This window comes from Danio rerio, chromosome 2 (assembly GCF_049306965.1).
Source record: "Danio rerio strain Tuebingen ecotype United States chromosome 2, GRCz12tu, whole genome shotgun sequence".
Classification (NCBI taxonomy): domain Eukaryota; kingdom Metazoa; phylum Chordata; class Actinopteri; order Cypriniformes; family Danionidae; genus Danio; species Danio rerio.
In genome coordinates this window covers 45,853,260-45,871,344 of record NC_133177.1, presented here as the reverse complement: position 1 = coordinate 45,871,344, position 18,085 = coordinate 45,853,260, and the positions used below count along the sequence as shown (strand labels likewise).

Sequence of the window (18,085 nt, the reverse complement as noted above, 5' to 3'; positions counted from 1 at the left end):
TGGATGCAGAAAAATGTTAACGCTTATTTCTAATTTGGAGGAACTTTTATCAGTAATTTACGAAATTCAATAATATTATGTGTTGTTCATCTATTCTGAAAAAATGTTTTTTTTTTTTTTAAATGTTGCAAACAATGTATATGGGCTGAATTTAAACAAACATATTAACTTCAGTATTGTTCAACTTAATTTGTTTGTTTATATTCAGTCCAAATTTAAATTAAAAAACAATAGCAAATCCAAAGAATCATATCTGAGAAAGAGCGATTTTTTTGAGAATTTTATTAATTTTTGTAATGTTCTATTTAATTTGTTTATTTAATTTAATTTAATTTAATGTAATTTTATTTTTTATTCTATTCTATTCTATTTTATTATTTATTTATTTTTTTACTTTATTTTATTATTTAAATACTTTTAAATTCATTTACTGTACAGTAAAATCAACTTGTCACTTTTAGGGCAATGGGTTTACTCACTTTTTAAGTAATTGCTTTTTACAGTACACACAAGAATTTCATGTAAAAGATGATTCGACAAAAAGTCATGACAGCAGATTTTTTTACATTATTTGAACTTATTTTAATGATTAATGAGGGTTCAACTCAATTTTTTTGTTAATATTTTAGTGAGTTTGTTTTCATACAGTTTAAATCATAATTAGTAGCCCCTCTTAATTATTAGCCCCCTGTATATTTTTCTCCATTTACTGTTTCTTATATACTTTTAACTGTAATTTACTAAATATTACAATATTCTAAAAGTAGATACAAACAGAACGGCTGACTTCATCTGGTTTTTTATGTCCACCTTTGCAGAAAATACAGCAGCACATCTCTCTGGCATAGTGTCAATATATTACATGATAACTTCAATAATATCGATCTCCCATGCTATCTGCGATTAAAGGTTTATTGAACGTAATCATGACTGCAGATATTTAAATCGTTTTATGGGTATTGTAATGGCCATTTCAGCAAAAAAAACACAGAAGACCTAAATATGCAGTGTTGTGTATATATTTATATATTTTTCCACAAATATATATTTACATATAGGTTACTTTTCAAGTGGTGTTTGAGATGTTTTTAGTATCACACACTGGAAAAAGCCATTAGTTGACTATACGTAAAAAAAAAAAGTTAAAATTATATTAAAATGATTAAGTAAATTAACTACACTAAAAAAAGGAATTGATTAGATTTTCTAGGGCGTCACGGTGGTGCAGTGGGTAGCACAGTCGCCTTACTGCAAGAAGGTCACTGGTTCAAACCTCGGCTGTGACAGTTGACATTTCTGTGTGGAGTTTCCTCCGGGTGCTTCAGTTTCCCTCACAAGTCCAAAGACTTGTGGTATAGGTGAATTGGGTAAGCTAAATTGTCTGTAGTGTAAGTGTGAATGAGTGTGCTTGGGTGTTTCCCAGAACTGGGTTGCAGATGGAACGTGATCTGCTGCGTAAAGCATATGCTGGATAAGTTGGTGGTTCATTCCGCTGTGGTGGCCCCAGATTAATAAAGGAATTAAGCCGAAAAGAAAATTAATGAATGAATGATGGATTTACTATTTTTTTAAGGTAAGCAAACCATTTATTTAAGCTGAATTTAAACAAACAAATTAAATTTAGTAATGTTCAACTTCTATTGTTTGTTCAAATTCAGCCCAAATAAATTGTTTGCAACCACTTAAATAAAAAAATTTAAAAATTCAGTGAATCTTTTTTTGTGTGTGTATTTGCATAATTATTATAATTAAGTCAGGTGAACTTAATATTTCTAAGTTACAACAGAAAACTTTTTAAAGTAAAATCCACTTGCCACTTTTAAGGCAATGGGTTCACTCACTTTTTAAATAATCTCTTTTTACAATGCACACAAGACTTTTATATTAAAAATTATATAACAAAACATCATAACAACAAATAATTTTGTGTTATTTGAACTTATTTTAATAGGTTAATCAGATTTCAAGACATTTTTTAGTTATACAAAGTGTAAGTTAATATTTTAGTGAGTTTGTTTTCATAAAATTGAAGTAAGAATTATTAGCCCTTCTGAATTATTAGCTCAATATATATTTTTCCCCAATTTCTGATTTATGGAGAGTTTTTTTTTTTTTTTCAACACATTTTTAAGCATAATGGTTTTAATAACTGATTTCTTTTATCTTTGCCATGATGAAAGTACATAATTTTTTACTAGATTTCTTTTTAAGATACTAGCATTCAGCTTAAAGTGACATTTAAAGGCTTGACTAGGTTAATTATGCAAGTTAGGGTAATTAGTCAAGTCAATATATAATGCTAGTTTGTTCTGTAGACAATTGGGGAAAAAATGCTTAAGGAGGCTAATAATATTGACATTAAAATGGCTTAAAAAGTTAAAAGCTGTCTTTTTTTTTAGCCGAAATTAAACAAATAAACTTTCTCCAGAATAAAATCTTTTGTCAGACATACTGTAGAAATTTCCTTGCTCTGTTAAACATAATTTGTGAAATATTTTAAAAAGAAGAAAAAAATCACAAGAGGGTAAATCATTGTCTTCAACTGTACGTTGAGATGACTGAAACATTATTTTGATTCAACTCAAAAAAATGTAATGCACCAAGAATATTTTACATTGTGTGTTCTCTTGTGTGTGCAGGATGGTAACGATGCTGATCCAGTTCTCTGTCCTCATCCTGCTGCACTGCTGCCTTGTTGTTGTGACCACTGCCGAGGATTACAAGTGTTTGCCGCTGGTTTTGCGTAAAGCGTGCTGCTGGGTGAATGAAACCTACGCCGCGCGGAACGTCGTCATCTTCCTGTCCATCCTTATTAACTTTCTGGCTGCCATGATCAACATAGTGAGTGAATTATTTATTTTTATTATTTTATTCTTCTGTACTCTTGCACATGTCATCAGCAATGTTAGGGAAAGTGACTTTTGAAAGTAGAAATTAGTTACTCCCCAAAAAAGTAACTAGTTGCGTTACTTAGTTACTTTTTATATTAAGTAATGCGTTATATTACATTTGAATTACATTTGGGTCACTCAGCATAGTGAGCAAACATTTTATTTTTATATCTTGGGTTATATTTTGAATTACTCAATATAGTTAGCAAACTTTTTATTTTTATATTTTTCGTTATACTGTACTTTTGCATTAGTAGTGTTGAGGAAAGTTACTTTTAAAAGTAATGCACTACAATATTGAGTTACTCCACCTAAAAAGTAACTAGTTACGTTACTTATTTACTTTTTATGGTAAATAATGTGTTACATTACTGTTGAGTTACTTCTGCACTACTTCTTACCAGGCTTGATCTCTTTCAGAAATCTATTCTATTTTTGTCTATATTCATTTTAATTCCGCAATTTATTTTTAAAAGCTAACTAATTAAACTAAAGTAACTTGTATTATATCTTTTAAAAAGTAACTAAGATATTATTAGCTAATTCTTTAAGTAATGTGTTACTTTACTCATTATTTAGAAAAGTAATATTACTATATACAGTAATATTATTTCTACAGTAAAATTCTTTATATTATTAATATTAATATATACAGTATAAAGTGGTAAAGCCTGACTGGTAGCCTCTGTATGTAAGCAGAGTTTATTTAAACTTTATAGAGCCAAAATTACAGGGTTCCCAATAGTATTTGAAAAAGTCTGTTGCAGACATTGAAAGTCAGAAAATATAGTTTGATTGGTCGCACTTTATTTTGATGGTCCATTTGTTGAATTTAAGTTACATTGCATCTACTGTACATGCCAACTAATTCTCATTAGATTAAAAGTACACTGTTAAATTACTTGAAAAGTTTCTTATACTCAGTAAAATGTCTGTTGAAGGAGCAGTATCAGCGGATATTAAGCAGACTAATTCATTTAAATTCAGCTTTTTAGTCAGTGAAAGTAAGGCGAAAGTCAGAGAATTTGACATTTAGTTCAGTGTGACAACCTGGAATTGTTATATAAACACTTTACACATCAGGCACTCTAAATTTAAAAATTTGTATTCATTTTGTATTCATGGGTTAGAATAATAAAAAAAAATTCTGACTTTTTTGTATAAATTTGAAATAAAATTTTTATCATTCAGAGTGTTTTTTAAATATGCCAAAACATGTTTTAAATTATGTTATATATACAGGTGCATCTCAATTTCATCGAAAAGTTGATTCATTTCACGAATCCAGTTCAAAAAGTGAAACTCATTTATTATACAGTTTAATAACACATAGATTAATATATTGCAAGTGTTTACAACTTTTAAGTTTGATGATTATTACTTAAAGCTAAAGACAATTAAATAAATGTAATAAATCCATATAATATATTAGTTAGTGAAATCAATCAGCTTCTCCATGACATTCTCATGCATTGAGATGCACCTATATATTCAGAAGATTTACCTACTATAAGAAAAAAAAATGGTTAAATTAATATTGTGATTTTTATGAGAATTATAGAAATTATAGAATTTATAGAAATATATCAATCATAAAATATAGAATAAAAAGTAATATATTAATCATATATGTATACTTCTTTTTCAATTACTTCCTCCGTGTTTCCATTTTGGGTAATTTTGCTATCACTTTTGTTGTTGTTGGTAAAAGAATCTTGTTTTGATATTATTACAATGCCATGCAAAGATATTGCAGCATTTAAAACAGTCAAATGTGTCAAATGTTTTAATTATAAGTAATTTAATAAACTATTATAGTATTTTAATATCAGCCATTAATCTAATATCATGACCCCAACAGTCATAAAGTTAGTGCCCATGCAGTTCTATTACCCTTTATGCATATACACTGAATACATCTCTTCTCAAACACTTGCCCTGTCTGTCTGTCTCTCTCTTGTATTGCAGCTTTGGTGTGATTTTGATAAATCGGGCTCATTCAGGAACCAGACGTTTAATGCATCCGCCTCAATCCCAGATATCTGCTTCTACCCAGAGGTCTTTTCATCTGACGCCTCCAACACAAACACAAACACACACACATCCACAGCTTCTTCTTGCAAATCTCAGCCTGTTAAAAGGCCTGAGAGAATTCCAGCATTTGTGTAAACTGTTTGTAATCAATTGATTCAGTGCGAGTGGAGCGATGGGTGTTAATGGAGAGGTCGTCTGGCTGTTTGTTGACAGTATTTCGTGTTTACCGGAGTGCTGGCGATGGTGACCTGTGCGGTTTTTCTCAGACTGAATTCAGTTTTGAAGTTGGCGATCCTTCTCATCATGATCGCCATCTATGCTGTCCTGACCGAGGCCTTTTACACGCCGCTGTTCATTCGATACGACACGCTGACTCTCAATCAGAGGTATGTACACCGATTAAGTTAACAAATTTAAGTTGATTGAACATAAAACAGTTAAGTAGTCCCCCTAAAATCTCAAGAATTGTGTTGTTTTAGCTCATTTTAATTAAGTAGTTTGAACAAGCAGCACAAATCATTTTTTGAGTGTACACACACTCCTACATCGGGTTATAAAGAGCATAATTGTACATCACACTTTAACACTATAGACGTAATCGTGATGACTCAAGCAGGTTGGTAAGATGACGCTGAGCAGCTATAAGAGCAATAAATGTCATGCTATTTTTCAAGCAGCAGTCTGTGAAGGATTTAATAGATTGTGCGAGGTTTATTATTGACGTCACACAGGCACAAACTGTCTTCTGAGTGTGGTTGATGTGGCCTGGTGGTCAAAAATATGTGCTGTTTAGTGACGTGCGCAGAGTCGGGGAAAAGCAGAGTCTCAGAAACCAAACATGCCCTGATTTTCGCATGTGGGGCACAGATGAATTGGGGTTTGTTTTCAAGCATCTAAAACAATTAAAGTGAAATACTGTGTAGTTTTTTATTTTATTTTAAACATTAGAATGTGTTTTGTTCCATTATATCTTTTAGAATAACTAATAATAATAATAATAATAATAATATATATATATATATATATATATATATATATATATATATATATATATATATATATATATTAGGGGTGTAACGATACACAAAAGGCACGGTTCGGTTCGGTTCACGGTTTTGGAGCCACGGTTCGGTACGGTTCGGTTTCTGTTTGCTGTGGGGTTAGGGTTGATGTCATGTTAACAGCAATGCTAAGGGACAATTCACTTAATAACAAGAACATCTTAACTTTTTCTTTATTAACTTTGTCATCGCATTTTTAGTACAGTCAGGATACCTGAGTAAACAACTAGAATTAAATAAATACCTCCAATATAGACTAGTCAGAAAAAAAAACTATTCTCTTTAGTGCAGCCATCTTAACTAAGTAAACTAAAATTAAATAAATAACTGCAGTGTAGACTAGTGAAAGATCTTCTTCAAAAACACCATAATATCCACATTCTCCGATGAGAGGCTTGATCTCTGTGCAGACACAGACGCTCGTTTTTAATTATATGGTTTCATTTAGATAGATAGGTTTCCGTTTAAATTAATGAAAAATATACATATACTGTGTTTGTAAAGTGTTTTTTCATGACATATTCACCAGTAAAATATATTGCGGTTGTGTCTGAAACTAATGTTAGGGTTGTAGCCGGCTGTATGTTTGCCTCCCGATCTCTCACTCTCTCTCTCCCGCTCCCTCTATGCCGGTCATTTATGTACTGTAGGTCCGCCTTCACGACAGCTGATGCCTGTCATTTCTATAGGTCCGCCTTTTTGACAGCTGATTGGTCAGGAGACCGATCCATCATCATTTGGCGACACAGCGCAGGAATGTAAAAAGCAATTCAGGAGGAGCGGGAGAGAGAGCGCTTTTTCCTTTGATCTCGTTTTTCGTGTATTTTTCTGACATGATTATGATTTTCGTTGTTTTTGCTTAACTTTCATTTGGGTAAAATTATTTTGCATTACTTTTGCCCACTTTAAGAAATTTTGTGAGGTTTGTACATTTTTATTTCAATTGATTTGTATATTATTTTTTAGCTCCGCTCCTTCCCGACAATATAGCTGTATCTCCTCAACTTCAGTCTTAGTGTAAGGTGGATAGGGAAAATGTCATACGATTTCCATTTTGCAAACACGTAGAAAATGTATTGTTAAAGACATCAGGTAAGAGGTGAAGGTCATCTTTGTTTATTTTATTCAGTATATGGAAGAATGCGGCGCACGGCGCTGAAGACCTTTTATTTTATTTTCATCAGTTTTAGCGAGGTAAGAGGGGTTATTCATGAGTTAGAATTGTTTTATTATATTTATTTCTTTTGTTTGTCTTCTGGTTTTACTTTTGCACAATAATTCACTTTTGTTGGCAGTTCTGTTGCTTACACCCTCAAATTGTGAAATTACCCCACTTTTTAAATGTTTTTCCTTACAAGTAAGTTTCGTGAAACAGTTGAGACAGACAGGCGTGCGCTTTGTCTACGACACGAATTCTATTCCTGTACTCAACTGGAAAACCAAAATGTTTCCACACAGATGACTTAAATGTGTCTGGGGATCTGCAATCTCAGTACTATGTGAAGCAGCCGTCCTGCGTCCAGTAGTAACGAGTGTGATGCTTACTCAAGTCACATGACATAACATGCACTAAAATACTAACTTTAGAATATAATATTTAGAACAAATCCTCATCATTACTAAAACAATTTAATCAAATATTATAATAAAGATGTGTATAAATTGGTTCAATTAGTTAGAGACAAGTGACGTCAACCTCAACAGTGGGCAACAGGGGGCGTGAGAGTACCGCGGTACGCCACGAGAGTTTCGCGATACGTATCGTGGTTGGTGTATCGCGATATTTCGGTTCGGTTTTAATATCGTTACACCCCTATTATATATATATATATATATATATATATATATATATATATATATATATATTTACATGTGTGTGTGTGTGTATAGATATTATTGTTATTATTTTTATTTATTTGTTTGTTTTATAAAAATATTATTATAAATAAATAAATAACAGTATTATTGTTATTATACAATTATTATTCTAAATAAATAACAGGAATTAAGAAATTAATCCTAAATGTAACTGGAAAATAATCGAAAGACACCTGGAGTGATAATTTAAGAAATCTTTTGCATGAATATTAATTTTATTGCAATGAAATTCTATAGGCAATACTATAGAATGCAAAAAGATTTTTTATAGAATTCCCTATTGTGTGTTGTCTTAGACCCGACTCATGGCAAATAATTAGGTTTATTAAATCTTACCTCCCTGACTCATCTGACCCTCTATTTTGCTGCATACAAAACATCTATCAGGAGCCATGCTTAGTCTAAATAAAATCACCATCACATAACATAAACTTTGTTTTGTCGACTTGCAAAACTCACTGAGTGCCGACACCTCTTCATAAAATACTGTTACGCCAGTTTCACAATGCATGAGCGGCGCGGCTGTTTCTTTGGCTTGCATGTTCACAACCCGGACTTACACCAGAGCAGTGCGTCAGCGTTAAGCAGGATCGGTGCGTAAGGTGTGCGGGTATGTTTTTGTCTGCGCACATGCTCAGTTAGCTTTTTCATTAAACTACATTGCTTTCATCAGCGTTGGTTCGGTTGCACATAGAGAATAACGTCTTCATTCTGGAATTACCACTCCTAATAAATACACTTGCATATAAAGTAAACCGTATCTCAAAGCATTTATTGGGGCACTGGTGATTTTAAAATTTGAGCATAAAATTTCTCTGCCAATCTTCAATCAATTAGGTCTATTCAATCAGTCCCTTCCCCGTTAAAATTTCTTAGTGAAGTAAATTTTTGATAGCAAATGTGGCCAGTAAAATTGCCACCATCTCTGTACAATGATTATTCAACCTCTTGATATTTTAAAAGGGTGTTAAATAAAGAGTTCATTTGCTTTTTTTTTTCACTGAATTTTTTTTTTTTTTTTTGCTGTTGAATACTCATTGTAAAAACTGTATTTGGAGTTTTTGATTATTAAATATTTGTGTTTCATATTGTATGTTGTGACATCTTAAGGCTTACATCTTTTCTCTTCATTAACTATATAGTGGGCACTGATGAGTCCACTATATGCCACTGATGCCAGTGGAACTACTGGAATTTGAAACAGCTAACGAATTATTGTAGGAATCACCACTGTAGGACTTATTTTTATGTTGTTTGTTTTAACGACAAACATTTGGCATCAGCATTCCATCCAAAATGATTTGTACAGCATACTCTTTCTTCTAAGATTTTTTCAATTCTTCTTTAAATGAAAGTCAATAACAGTCAGCACCAATCAGAGGGTGCATTTATATTTCTTAATGTAGATGTCTTGCAAAGTATTTTACAGTATTTTAAAAATACAAGACACAAAAGTATTTTGATACAAAATATTAATCCATTTTCATAAATGCTATCAAATACAAATTACAAAATACTATTTTGTATTCAAAATACGTATTTGAAATACTTGTATCATAAATATTTTCCATCCCTGGGTGTAAGAATAGTGTCTTTCCAAGCACTAGGTTTTATTTTTAAACCTTTTAAATATAATAACATTTTACAATACCTAGATTTTTTTTTTGAGATTGAGAGAGAGAGAGGGGGGGAGGTGTTCGAGTTATTTGAAATTGTCTTTTTTAAGGCTCAATGTAATTTTAGATTTTTAGTAATTTCCTTAGATTGGAATGTTTTATATATATATATATATATATATATATATATATATATATATATATATATATATATATATATATATATATATATATATATATATATATATATATATATATATATATATTATATATATATAAATATATATATGTATATATATATATATATATATATATATATATATATATATATATATATATATATATATATATATATATATATATATATATATATATATATATTAGGCTGCAGCTCTATTAATTAACCATATTTAACCATTAATTAACTTTGATTTTACCTAAATAAACTCCTAATTTGCTGCTTTTTAATAGTTCATAAGGTAGTAGGTAAGTTCTGTATTAGATAGGATTAGGGATGTAGAATAAAATCATGCTGAATATTCACTTTATGAGTCTTAATAAACAGACAGTATCTTAATAATAGGCAGGTAATAAGCCACTAGTGAGAATTGGTATGTAAATTAATATATAGCTATTTTATAAAGACAACGAATGAAATAAAAATCTCATCGTTTATGTTTTTATACAATTATTATTATTAAAAATCAATATTGAATATAAAAAGTACTAAAGAAAATATGAGATATCTGACAGTTCATTGTTAAGGTTTTAATGGCTGTTTGTCATATCTTTCACCATATTTCAGGTTAGTTACCTTTGTTCTGACAATTTAGAAGTATATTTGTATTATAAATGAAATTATTCCATCAATTTTGTAAAGTCAAAACATTCAACCTCTACATTTTTTACAGTTCACTTTTACTGTATTACTACAAGCACTAATAATACAACATTAAGTTCTCCTCTGTACACCCATTTTACTGTAAGTTAATCTACAGTCTCTAATAAGAACACTGTGAAATTACTACTACTAATAATAATAGATAAAGCTGTCTACTAAATTACCTTTCACAACCTCTAAACAGGACCTAAATAAGAACTAAACAGACTTTATATTCCACATTCTTCAGAATAAACCGATGGTTGTTTGCCAAGAGATAAATGAGAAGTGTTTAACAACCAGTGTACACAAAGATTACATCGACAAGGCTCTCTTGATGACATTCACGACAGATGTTTTTCTTAACTCTGGACATTATAAATGTGATAAATGTGCTCCGGAGCTCATGAGACTTTCTGTCTCGTTTCTCTGGTTACAGCAAAAGCTTCCTGGGGACCAAGGAGACGTCTCTGCTTCTCATGGCCATGTTCCTCCTAGCTGTGTTTTACCACGGCCAGCAGGTAACACACTCACACAAACACACTCTTTGAATGTGATAATTCCCCCTTTTGTTTAATTTTCAAGTGTTTTGAATTACAAGTACATCCTGCATATCCTCATAAACCACCATAATAGAGTATAAAGATGTCATACCATGTCATTATACAAAAACTATTCTTGTAAACCACCAAAACAAGAACACAAACACACTCAGTCACTCACTCAATTCTTGTCTGACTTTCATTTGACTGTTTCATTGATGTTTCATTTGATGTTTCATATTTGAGGTAGCTACCGGTCTTGTGGCTTTCATATAGAGCCGTTGCATAGCCTATTACATACCCAGCACCTCATTCAACCTTGTTAACCTTTTCTCCCACACGGCACTCAGAAAGGTTTTGCCTCCATTTCTGCTTTAACAAATGTGTTTAAAAAACAAAAAGCAAAAATCATTAATAATTAAACTCTGACCTGTGACCCCCTGCAATTAATTATAATGTATTTTTTTTATTTCCCGACCCGCCCAACCCGCAGATTATTCACAGTGCCCGTGGATATAATCGACATCTGCACATCACCACTGTAGTGTATGTATGTGAATGAGAGTGTGTGGGTGTTTCCCAGTGCTGGGTTGCAGCTGGAAAGGAATCCACTGTGTAAAACATATGCTGGATAAGTTGGTGGTTCATTCCGCTGTGGCGACCCCTGATTAATAGAGGGGCTAAGCTGATTTATATCAGCTTAAAAAAAAAAGGAATGAATGAATAAATAGATGGTTTACTAAATTATTTTAAGGCAAGTTGTTGGAAACAATTTAAACAAACTAATTAAATTGAACATTACTTGATTTCATTTGTTTGCTTAAATTCAGCTCATATAAATTGTTTGCAACCACTTACATTAAAAAAAAAATTGTGAATCCAGTGAATCATTTTTTTCAGTGTACCCATAAAAACGTTTGTACACAAGCACAGTCACACACTATTACACACACACACAGACACACACGCTGAGCTGATGGCAGATCAGGGGCCATTCCCTTCCTATTTTATAATGTCAGGTTTCTAAGAAACCGAGGCAAGTTATTGGCTGCTTCATAAGGTCTCACAGTCGATATATAAAAGCCCTGCTCTCTCTGACGCACTGTGTGTGTGGAGCTTTTTAAGTTCACTCCACTGATTGTTGTCTTTGATGCTGTAGATCAGGGGAAAGAGTCTGAGAAAGCTGTGTGTGATTGTGTGTGTGTGTGTGTGTGTGTGTGTGTGTGTGTGTGTGTGTGTGTGTGTGTGTGTGTGTGTGTGTGTGTGTGCGCGCCTTGTGTTCCTTACATACATTGTGGAGACCAAATGTTCCCACAAGCATAACCGTATAAGCCCTATAAGCCAGGGGACACCCTATAAGCCAGGGGTGTCCAAACTCGCTCCTGGAGGGCCGGTATCCTGGAGAGTTTATCTCCAACTTGCTTCAACACACCTGCCAGGAAGTTTCTAGTATATTTAGTAAGAGCTTGATTAGCCGGTTCAGGTTTGTTTGATTAGGGTTGGAGCTAAACTTTCCTGGCACTCCAGGACCGAGTTTGGACACCCCTGCTATAAGCAGACTAAGCTGCTGCTTAGGGCCCCGCCGCCCCTAGGGGGCTCCCACAACCCGCTAATGGTACGAGCCGTTTCCTTGCTGAAATCGCTTTTATTTGCATTTTACAATTATCTTCATTACCAGTGCTTTATTACTGAAATATTTATAATTTTTTATTGAAAATAGCAAGATGCAGGAATTGGCCTTTATTTTTTAGACAGCACATGTTTGCAGTGTGCCTTTTTCACCCATTTATTCTGTGGTTTTTATGTAAAAAAAAATTAATTTAGGGCGGCACAGTAGCTTAGTGGTTAGCACTGTTGCCTTACAGCAGGAAGGTGGCTGGTTTGAGTCCTGGCTGGGCCAGTTGGCATTTCTGTTTGGAGTTTGCATGTTCCTGCCGTGTTCTTGTGGGTTTCCTCCTGGTGCTCTGGTCTCTTCCACAGTCCAATGACGTGGTGTAAGTGAATCGGATGGACTAAATTGGCCATAGTGTATGAGTGTGTGTGTGAATCAGAGAGTAAAGGGGTGTCTCCTAGTACTGGGTTGTGGCTGGAAGGGTCTCCACTGCAAAAAACATATGCTGGAATAGTTGGCGGTTCATTCCGCTATGGTAACCCCTGATAAATAAGGGACTAAGTCAAAGCAAAATGAATGAATATTCACATTCAAATTGAAATAGATGTCATCATTGTACTTCAAAAACCAACATTTTAAAAGAGCTTTTTATATCACACACAGAAGTAGTGCGATAGTATAGAGCAGGAGTTTTGTGATAGGCAGTCATTTCGGCACTGGGTCTATTTTTGTTGAGATGCTTACTAGTGCTGAACAATAAATGTTTTGAACAGTGATATCTCAATGTGTGTTTCTGCAATAGTCACATCACAGGATTAGATTATTTATTAATGGTTAAAAGACAAAGATATTATTGATTGTATACATTCTTTTATTATTTATACAATGATGGCCGTGTTATTTTGCGTTTGATTGTTCAATTTCTGAATACTGTTAAGCTCCCCAGAAAACCACAAAGCACTTATTATTTAACTTTTAGTTTTGCTCTGTCGTATTTATATATGCTCATAGTTTATTATAATTTATGCAGATGCACCGCTTAGAAAAAGACTTGATCATCCTAGTTGAATTAAATCTAAATTAATGAAATCTTCCCAAATAGAGCTATTAAAATCATCTGATGAAATCATGTTCATATAGCAATATATATCACAGCAAAACAAAATATCGCAGCCATCACGGTGCTAAACCAATTCATACGTGTGGAATTTCCGGGATTTTATATGTACAGTTCAATAAGTAAACAGTTCACTGCACCACATTGAACTATTTACTTATTGAACTGTACATATCCACTGCATATGGGGATTTGTAATTATGTACACACCCACTATACATATACACTTGTAATCATGCTTATTTATCTCCATACTACTGATTATTAATAGCAACCTGTACATATATTCATATATTGTAACATATACACTTGTAATCATGTTTAGCTATCTGCACACTACTGATTATTAATAGCAACCTGCACATATATTCATATATTGTAAATCTGTTCATAGCTTATCCAACCTGTATATAATGTTCATAGTACATCCATCTGTAAATATCACCATAGTTTTCTATAACTGCACTTTATAACTTATTCCTGTATCCTGCACTTGCTGCTATTGCACTGCTGGTTAGTCCTAAACTGCATTTCGTTGCATTGTACATGTGTAATGACAAAAAAGTTGAATCTAATCTAATCTAATCTAATTTGGTGCTAATAAGATCACATCTGAAGTGAACCGTATAGTTCACTCCGTTGTTTTCAATTAAGCAGACTCGGGCACCGGGTACAGACGGGTGTGATCGTAGCTTTAGGGTTAAGCTATCAGTGTTATCATACGCGTCAAAGGCTTAAAAGTGTGTTCATTTTATTCTTTTATTATTCAGCAATTCCTCCGTGTACCACTAGAAGGAAGCCTGAGTACCACTAGCGGTACGTGTACCACAGTTTGAGAACCACTGATTTATAGTGTTACTTAAGCTTAAGTTGCACACTAATAGTTGGCAAAAACAACTTGAAAGGTTGCCCTTAACATGGGCATGAAAAAAATACAGACTACAAACTCACTGCATATTGAGTATGTGTCTAAAAAAAAGTCTCAAATCAGCCACAACAATTGACAGAAAACAGCCTGCTCATTTTAAATCATAATTATTTTAAATGATGATGAAATTATAAGTGGTCCAGAGAAAATATGTATAAATTGAAAAGGCAGTTATGACCTCTTTAAGTCCCTAAATGTCTTTGTGCTTGCGCCATGTGTTGTGTCCAACTATAAACTGCTAGCCCATATTTACCCCCTTCCCTCGTGTCCATGGCAACAGAGTGTAATTTAGGCAGGTGGTGCCACTGGCACTGCTTGGCCTATGGATTGGGGCTTGGCATGCATTTCTTGGACAGTGATTTGATCATTTCTTATTTATGCTCATCTTAGATGTGTGTGTGTGCGCGTGTGCGCGTGTGCGTGTGTGTGTGTGTGTGTGTGTGTGTGTGTGTGTGTGTGTGTGTGTGTGTGTGTGTGTGTGTGTGTGTGTGGATAATTGAACAAGCACTCTGACTATAAGGGTTTACTCTTTATATGCAGCTGGTTTTTCTTAGTTTTTGTGTATATGATGGGCTGCAGCAGTGTAAAAACACACAGAAATTTTTAAATAAAAATATGTAACAAAATAGAACCACTGTTATATTGTAAAATTAGTACTAAAATAAAAGTTTTGTGTATTTATTTAATGTTATTATTAAATTATACATAATAACATTAAATAAATTCAAATTAAACATATTACTTAGATTTGGGATTCAAAATCTATTTTAAACCTGGAATGTTTAGGTTTTGGAAAAATAAAAAGATATTATACTGTAAAATGAATAAGAAACACAGTCACAGTGGAATTCTGGCATTTGTTTTACACAGTGTGTGCCCTTCCAGCTGCAACCCAGTACTGGGAAACACCCATACACTCTTGCATTTACACACACACTCGTACACTACAGCCAATTTAATTGATCCATTTCACTTATAGTTCCAAATAAAACAAACGCTCATTGTATAAAATAAGGTCACAAAGTTTTTTTGTTTTTTTTTATAAAAAAAAAAAAAAAAATGCAGACAGCAGTGTGATTTTAAAAGAAAGTCTTTATTTATTTGTCTTTTTGCATTAGTTTGTCAGTTTAGTTCAATTGTAGTACAAATATCCAAAACAAAGTAGATGTTTTCTATAAATGGAGACCTCCGTCTACTAGTCTATAAGCTCCAAAAGTGAAATCAAATGGTTCTTTGGCGTAAAAAAAAAAAAAAATTCAGCAAATGTTCCCCTTGAGTAACCTATTACTACAGTACAGGTAGGCGTCTTGCTAGAGGGAATAAAGCATGACAGGGAGATAACTTTCATATTATCTGCTGAATAAGAGCCCTGAGAGCCAATACATCACTGCCCAAGAGCTTAGCACATCACTTTATCACCCTTAAACAATACATTCATTTCTGGCCCCATTGAAACATCTGTTTAAACCTTCGGCTGCCGAAATTGCTGTTCTGGCAGCGTTAAAGTCCCGGGATTCCCAACCGAGATTCCCAACCGGACCTCCCAAGACACTCCGAAAACTTATTTGTGTTAAACCCCTTTTCATACAGTTTGCTTTTGTCAGAATTAATTTGGTAGATATGCTCTAGTTTAATTGTCTGCTGTGCGTGTGTGCGTTTGCATGTGTGTGTTTTAGGGGTTAATGGAGGTCAGACTTGTTGATGTGCTTTTAATAATCATTCGGACAGTCGTACACCCCTGTCTGCCCCACTTGCATAATTACTCCTCATAAAATCATCTTTCACTCCATATTCAATCTGAGAGCATGCACTAATAAATGCACACATGGATTTCACACACACACACACACACACACAGAGACACGCACAAACACTTACATCATGCCCCGACTGTTAGTAAATTAATTTCTCAATCTGGACGCCTTTGTGAAACAGTTTCAATTAAAGCTGGATATTAATGCATGCAGATGAGCGTGCGCTACTGCTTAATTAGGAAGAACCTTGCTGGAGCTCTTGGTTTGGAAGTGAAGCCTGGATGAAGGAAGATATTAGAAACGCAGCACGGCTCATTTGCTGATAGATTTGAGATGTATTGCCGAGGGTCACGACACTGACAAGACGTTCAGGATGCTTGTTAAGTACCGTGTAGTAAAGGTATAAAACGTGATGTCATCGTCTATGCTTGTTGCTTGAAAGCTGTGATTATTTTTTCCAGCGCTTTTAGGAAAAAAAAGGTACAATAGCTGTAATTTTATGGTGCTAAAGTGTGTCTTTTAGGTATTAATAGATACTTTTGTGGTGCTAATATACACTTACCGGCCACTTTATTAGGTACACCTTAGTAGTACTGGGCTGGACCCACTTTTGCCTTCAACACTGCCCCAATCCTTCTTAGCATAGATTCAACATATTACTGGAAATATTCCTCAGAGGTTTTGGTCCATATTGACATGATAGCATCACGCAGTTGCTGCAGATTTGTTGGCTGCACATCTATGCATACCTGCATACCTCGTTTGTAACGAGTGGTTATTTGAGTTACTGTTGCCTTTCTATCAGCTCGAATCAGCCTGGCCATGCAAACATCGTCTAAAATATGCAACGAAGCATATTCGGAGCAACGTATTATACCTATTTTGCAAAAACATAAGACTAATGCACGTATTTCCAATAAACCTTTTAATGTTTGAACGTATTCAGCCGCCTAAGCATTTACATTTGGTTGAAAATAGACAATATTTTTAGGAAGCATTTTAGATCCTTTGTCTCTCCCAGAGTTGACTCACATCAACAAGGCATTTGCGCTCACTGGATATTTTCTCTTTTTTGAGCCAATCTCTGTAAACGCTTGAGATGGTTGTGCATGAAAATTCAGACCAGCCCATCTGGCACCAACCATGTCATGTTCAAAGTCCCTTAAATCGCCTTTCTTCCCCATTCTGATGCTCGGTTTGAACTGCAGCAGATTGTCCAGACCATGTCTACATGCCTAAGTGCATTGAGTTGCTGCAATGTGATTGGCTGATTAGAAATGTAAGTTACAAGTGTACCTAATAAAGTGGACGGTTAGTGTATATTATTTAGTACTAAAGGTCACAGGGTCACCAAATGTCACAACTGTTTAAAAATGTATAAAAATATAAAATTAATATAAAATATAAAAAGGTATTTAAAAAATAAATTTTCTTATTTGCAGTCTATATGTTGTCCTCAGAAAGCTTGATCTGACATTAAATAGCTGAAGTCAAAATTATAAAAAAAATGTTAGAATTTTTTAAAATATTTTGTTTAACTTGGACTAGATATTTTTCAACATATTTTAATTTATAATAGCTGATTTCTATTGTCTTTACCATGATGACAGTGCATAATATTTTACTACCAATTTTTCAAGGTACTAGTAATCAGCTTAAAGTGAAATATAAAGCTTTCAAGAGTTCACGCTTGATTGATTATAAAACATGTTTGGCATGCTGTCCAAGCAGCATGTCAAGCCCTGGGCTCCTAAGGTCCTCGAGCCCAGGGC

The 18,085-nt window shown here is 33.5% G+C and overlaps 1 protein-coding gene across 27 annotated transcripts in view; it reads left to right on the top strand.

Moving 5' to 3' along the window:
- The window catches only part of adcy8 (adenylate cyclase 8 (brain)), a 158,940-nt gene that overhangs the window by 114,633 nt on the left and 26,222 nt on the right, over window positions 1-18,085 (top strand). For all 27 annotated transcript variants that reach the window (XM_073910864.1, XM_073910909.1, XM_073910931.1 and 24 more), the window contains 4 exon segments: window positions 2,640-2,841; window positions 4,860-4,949; window positions 5,139-5,311; window positions 10,800-10,881. In XM_073910864.1, coding sequence (XP_073766965.1) covers window positions 2,640-2,841; window positions 4,860-4,949; window positions 5,139-5,311; window positions 10,800-10,881 — 547 coding nt within the window.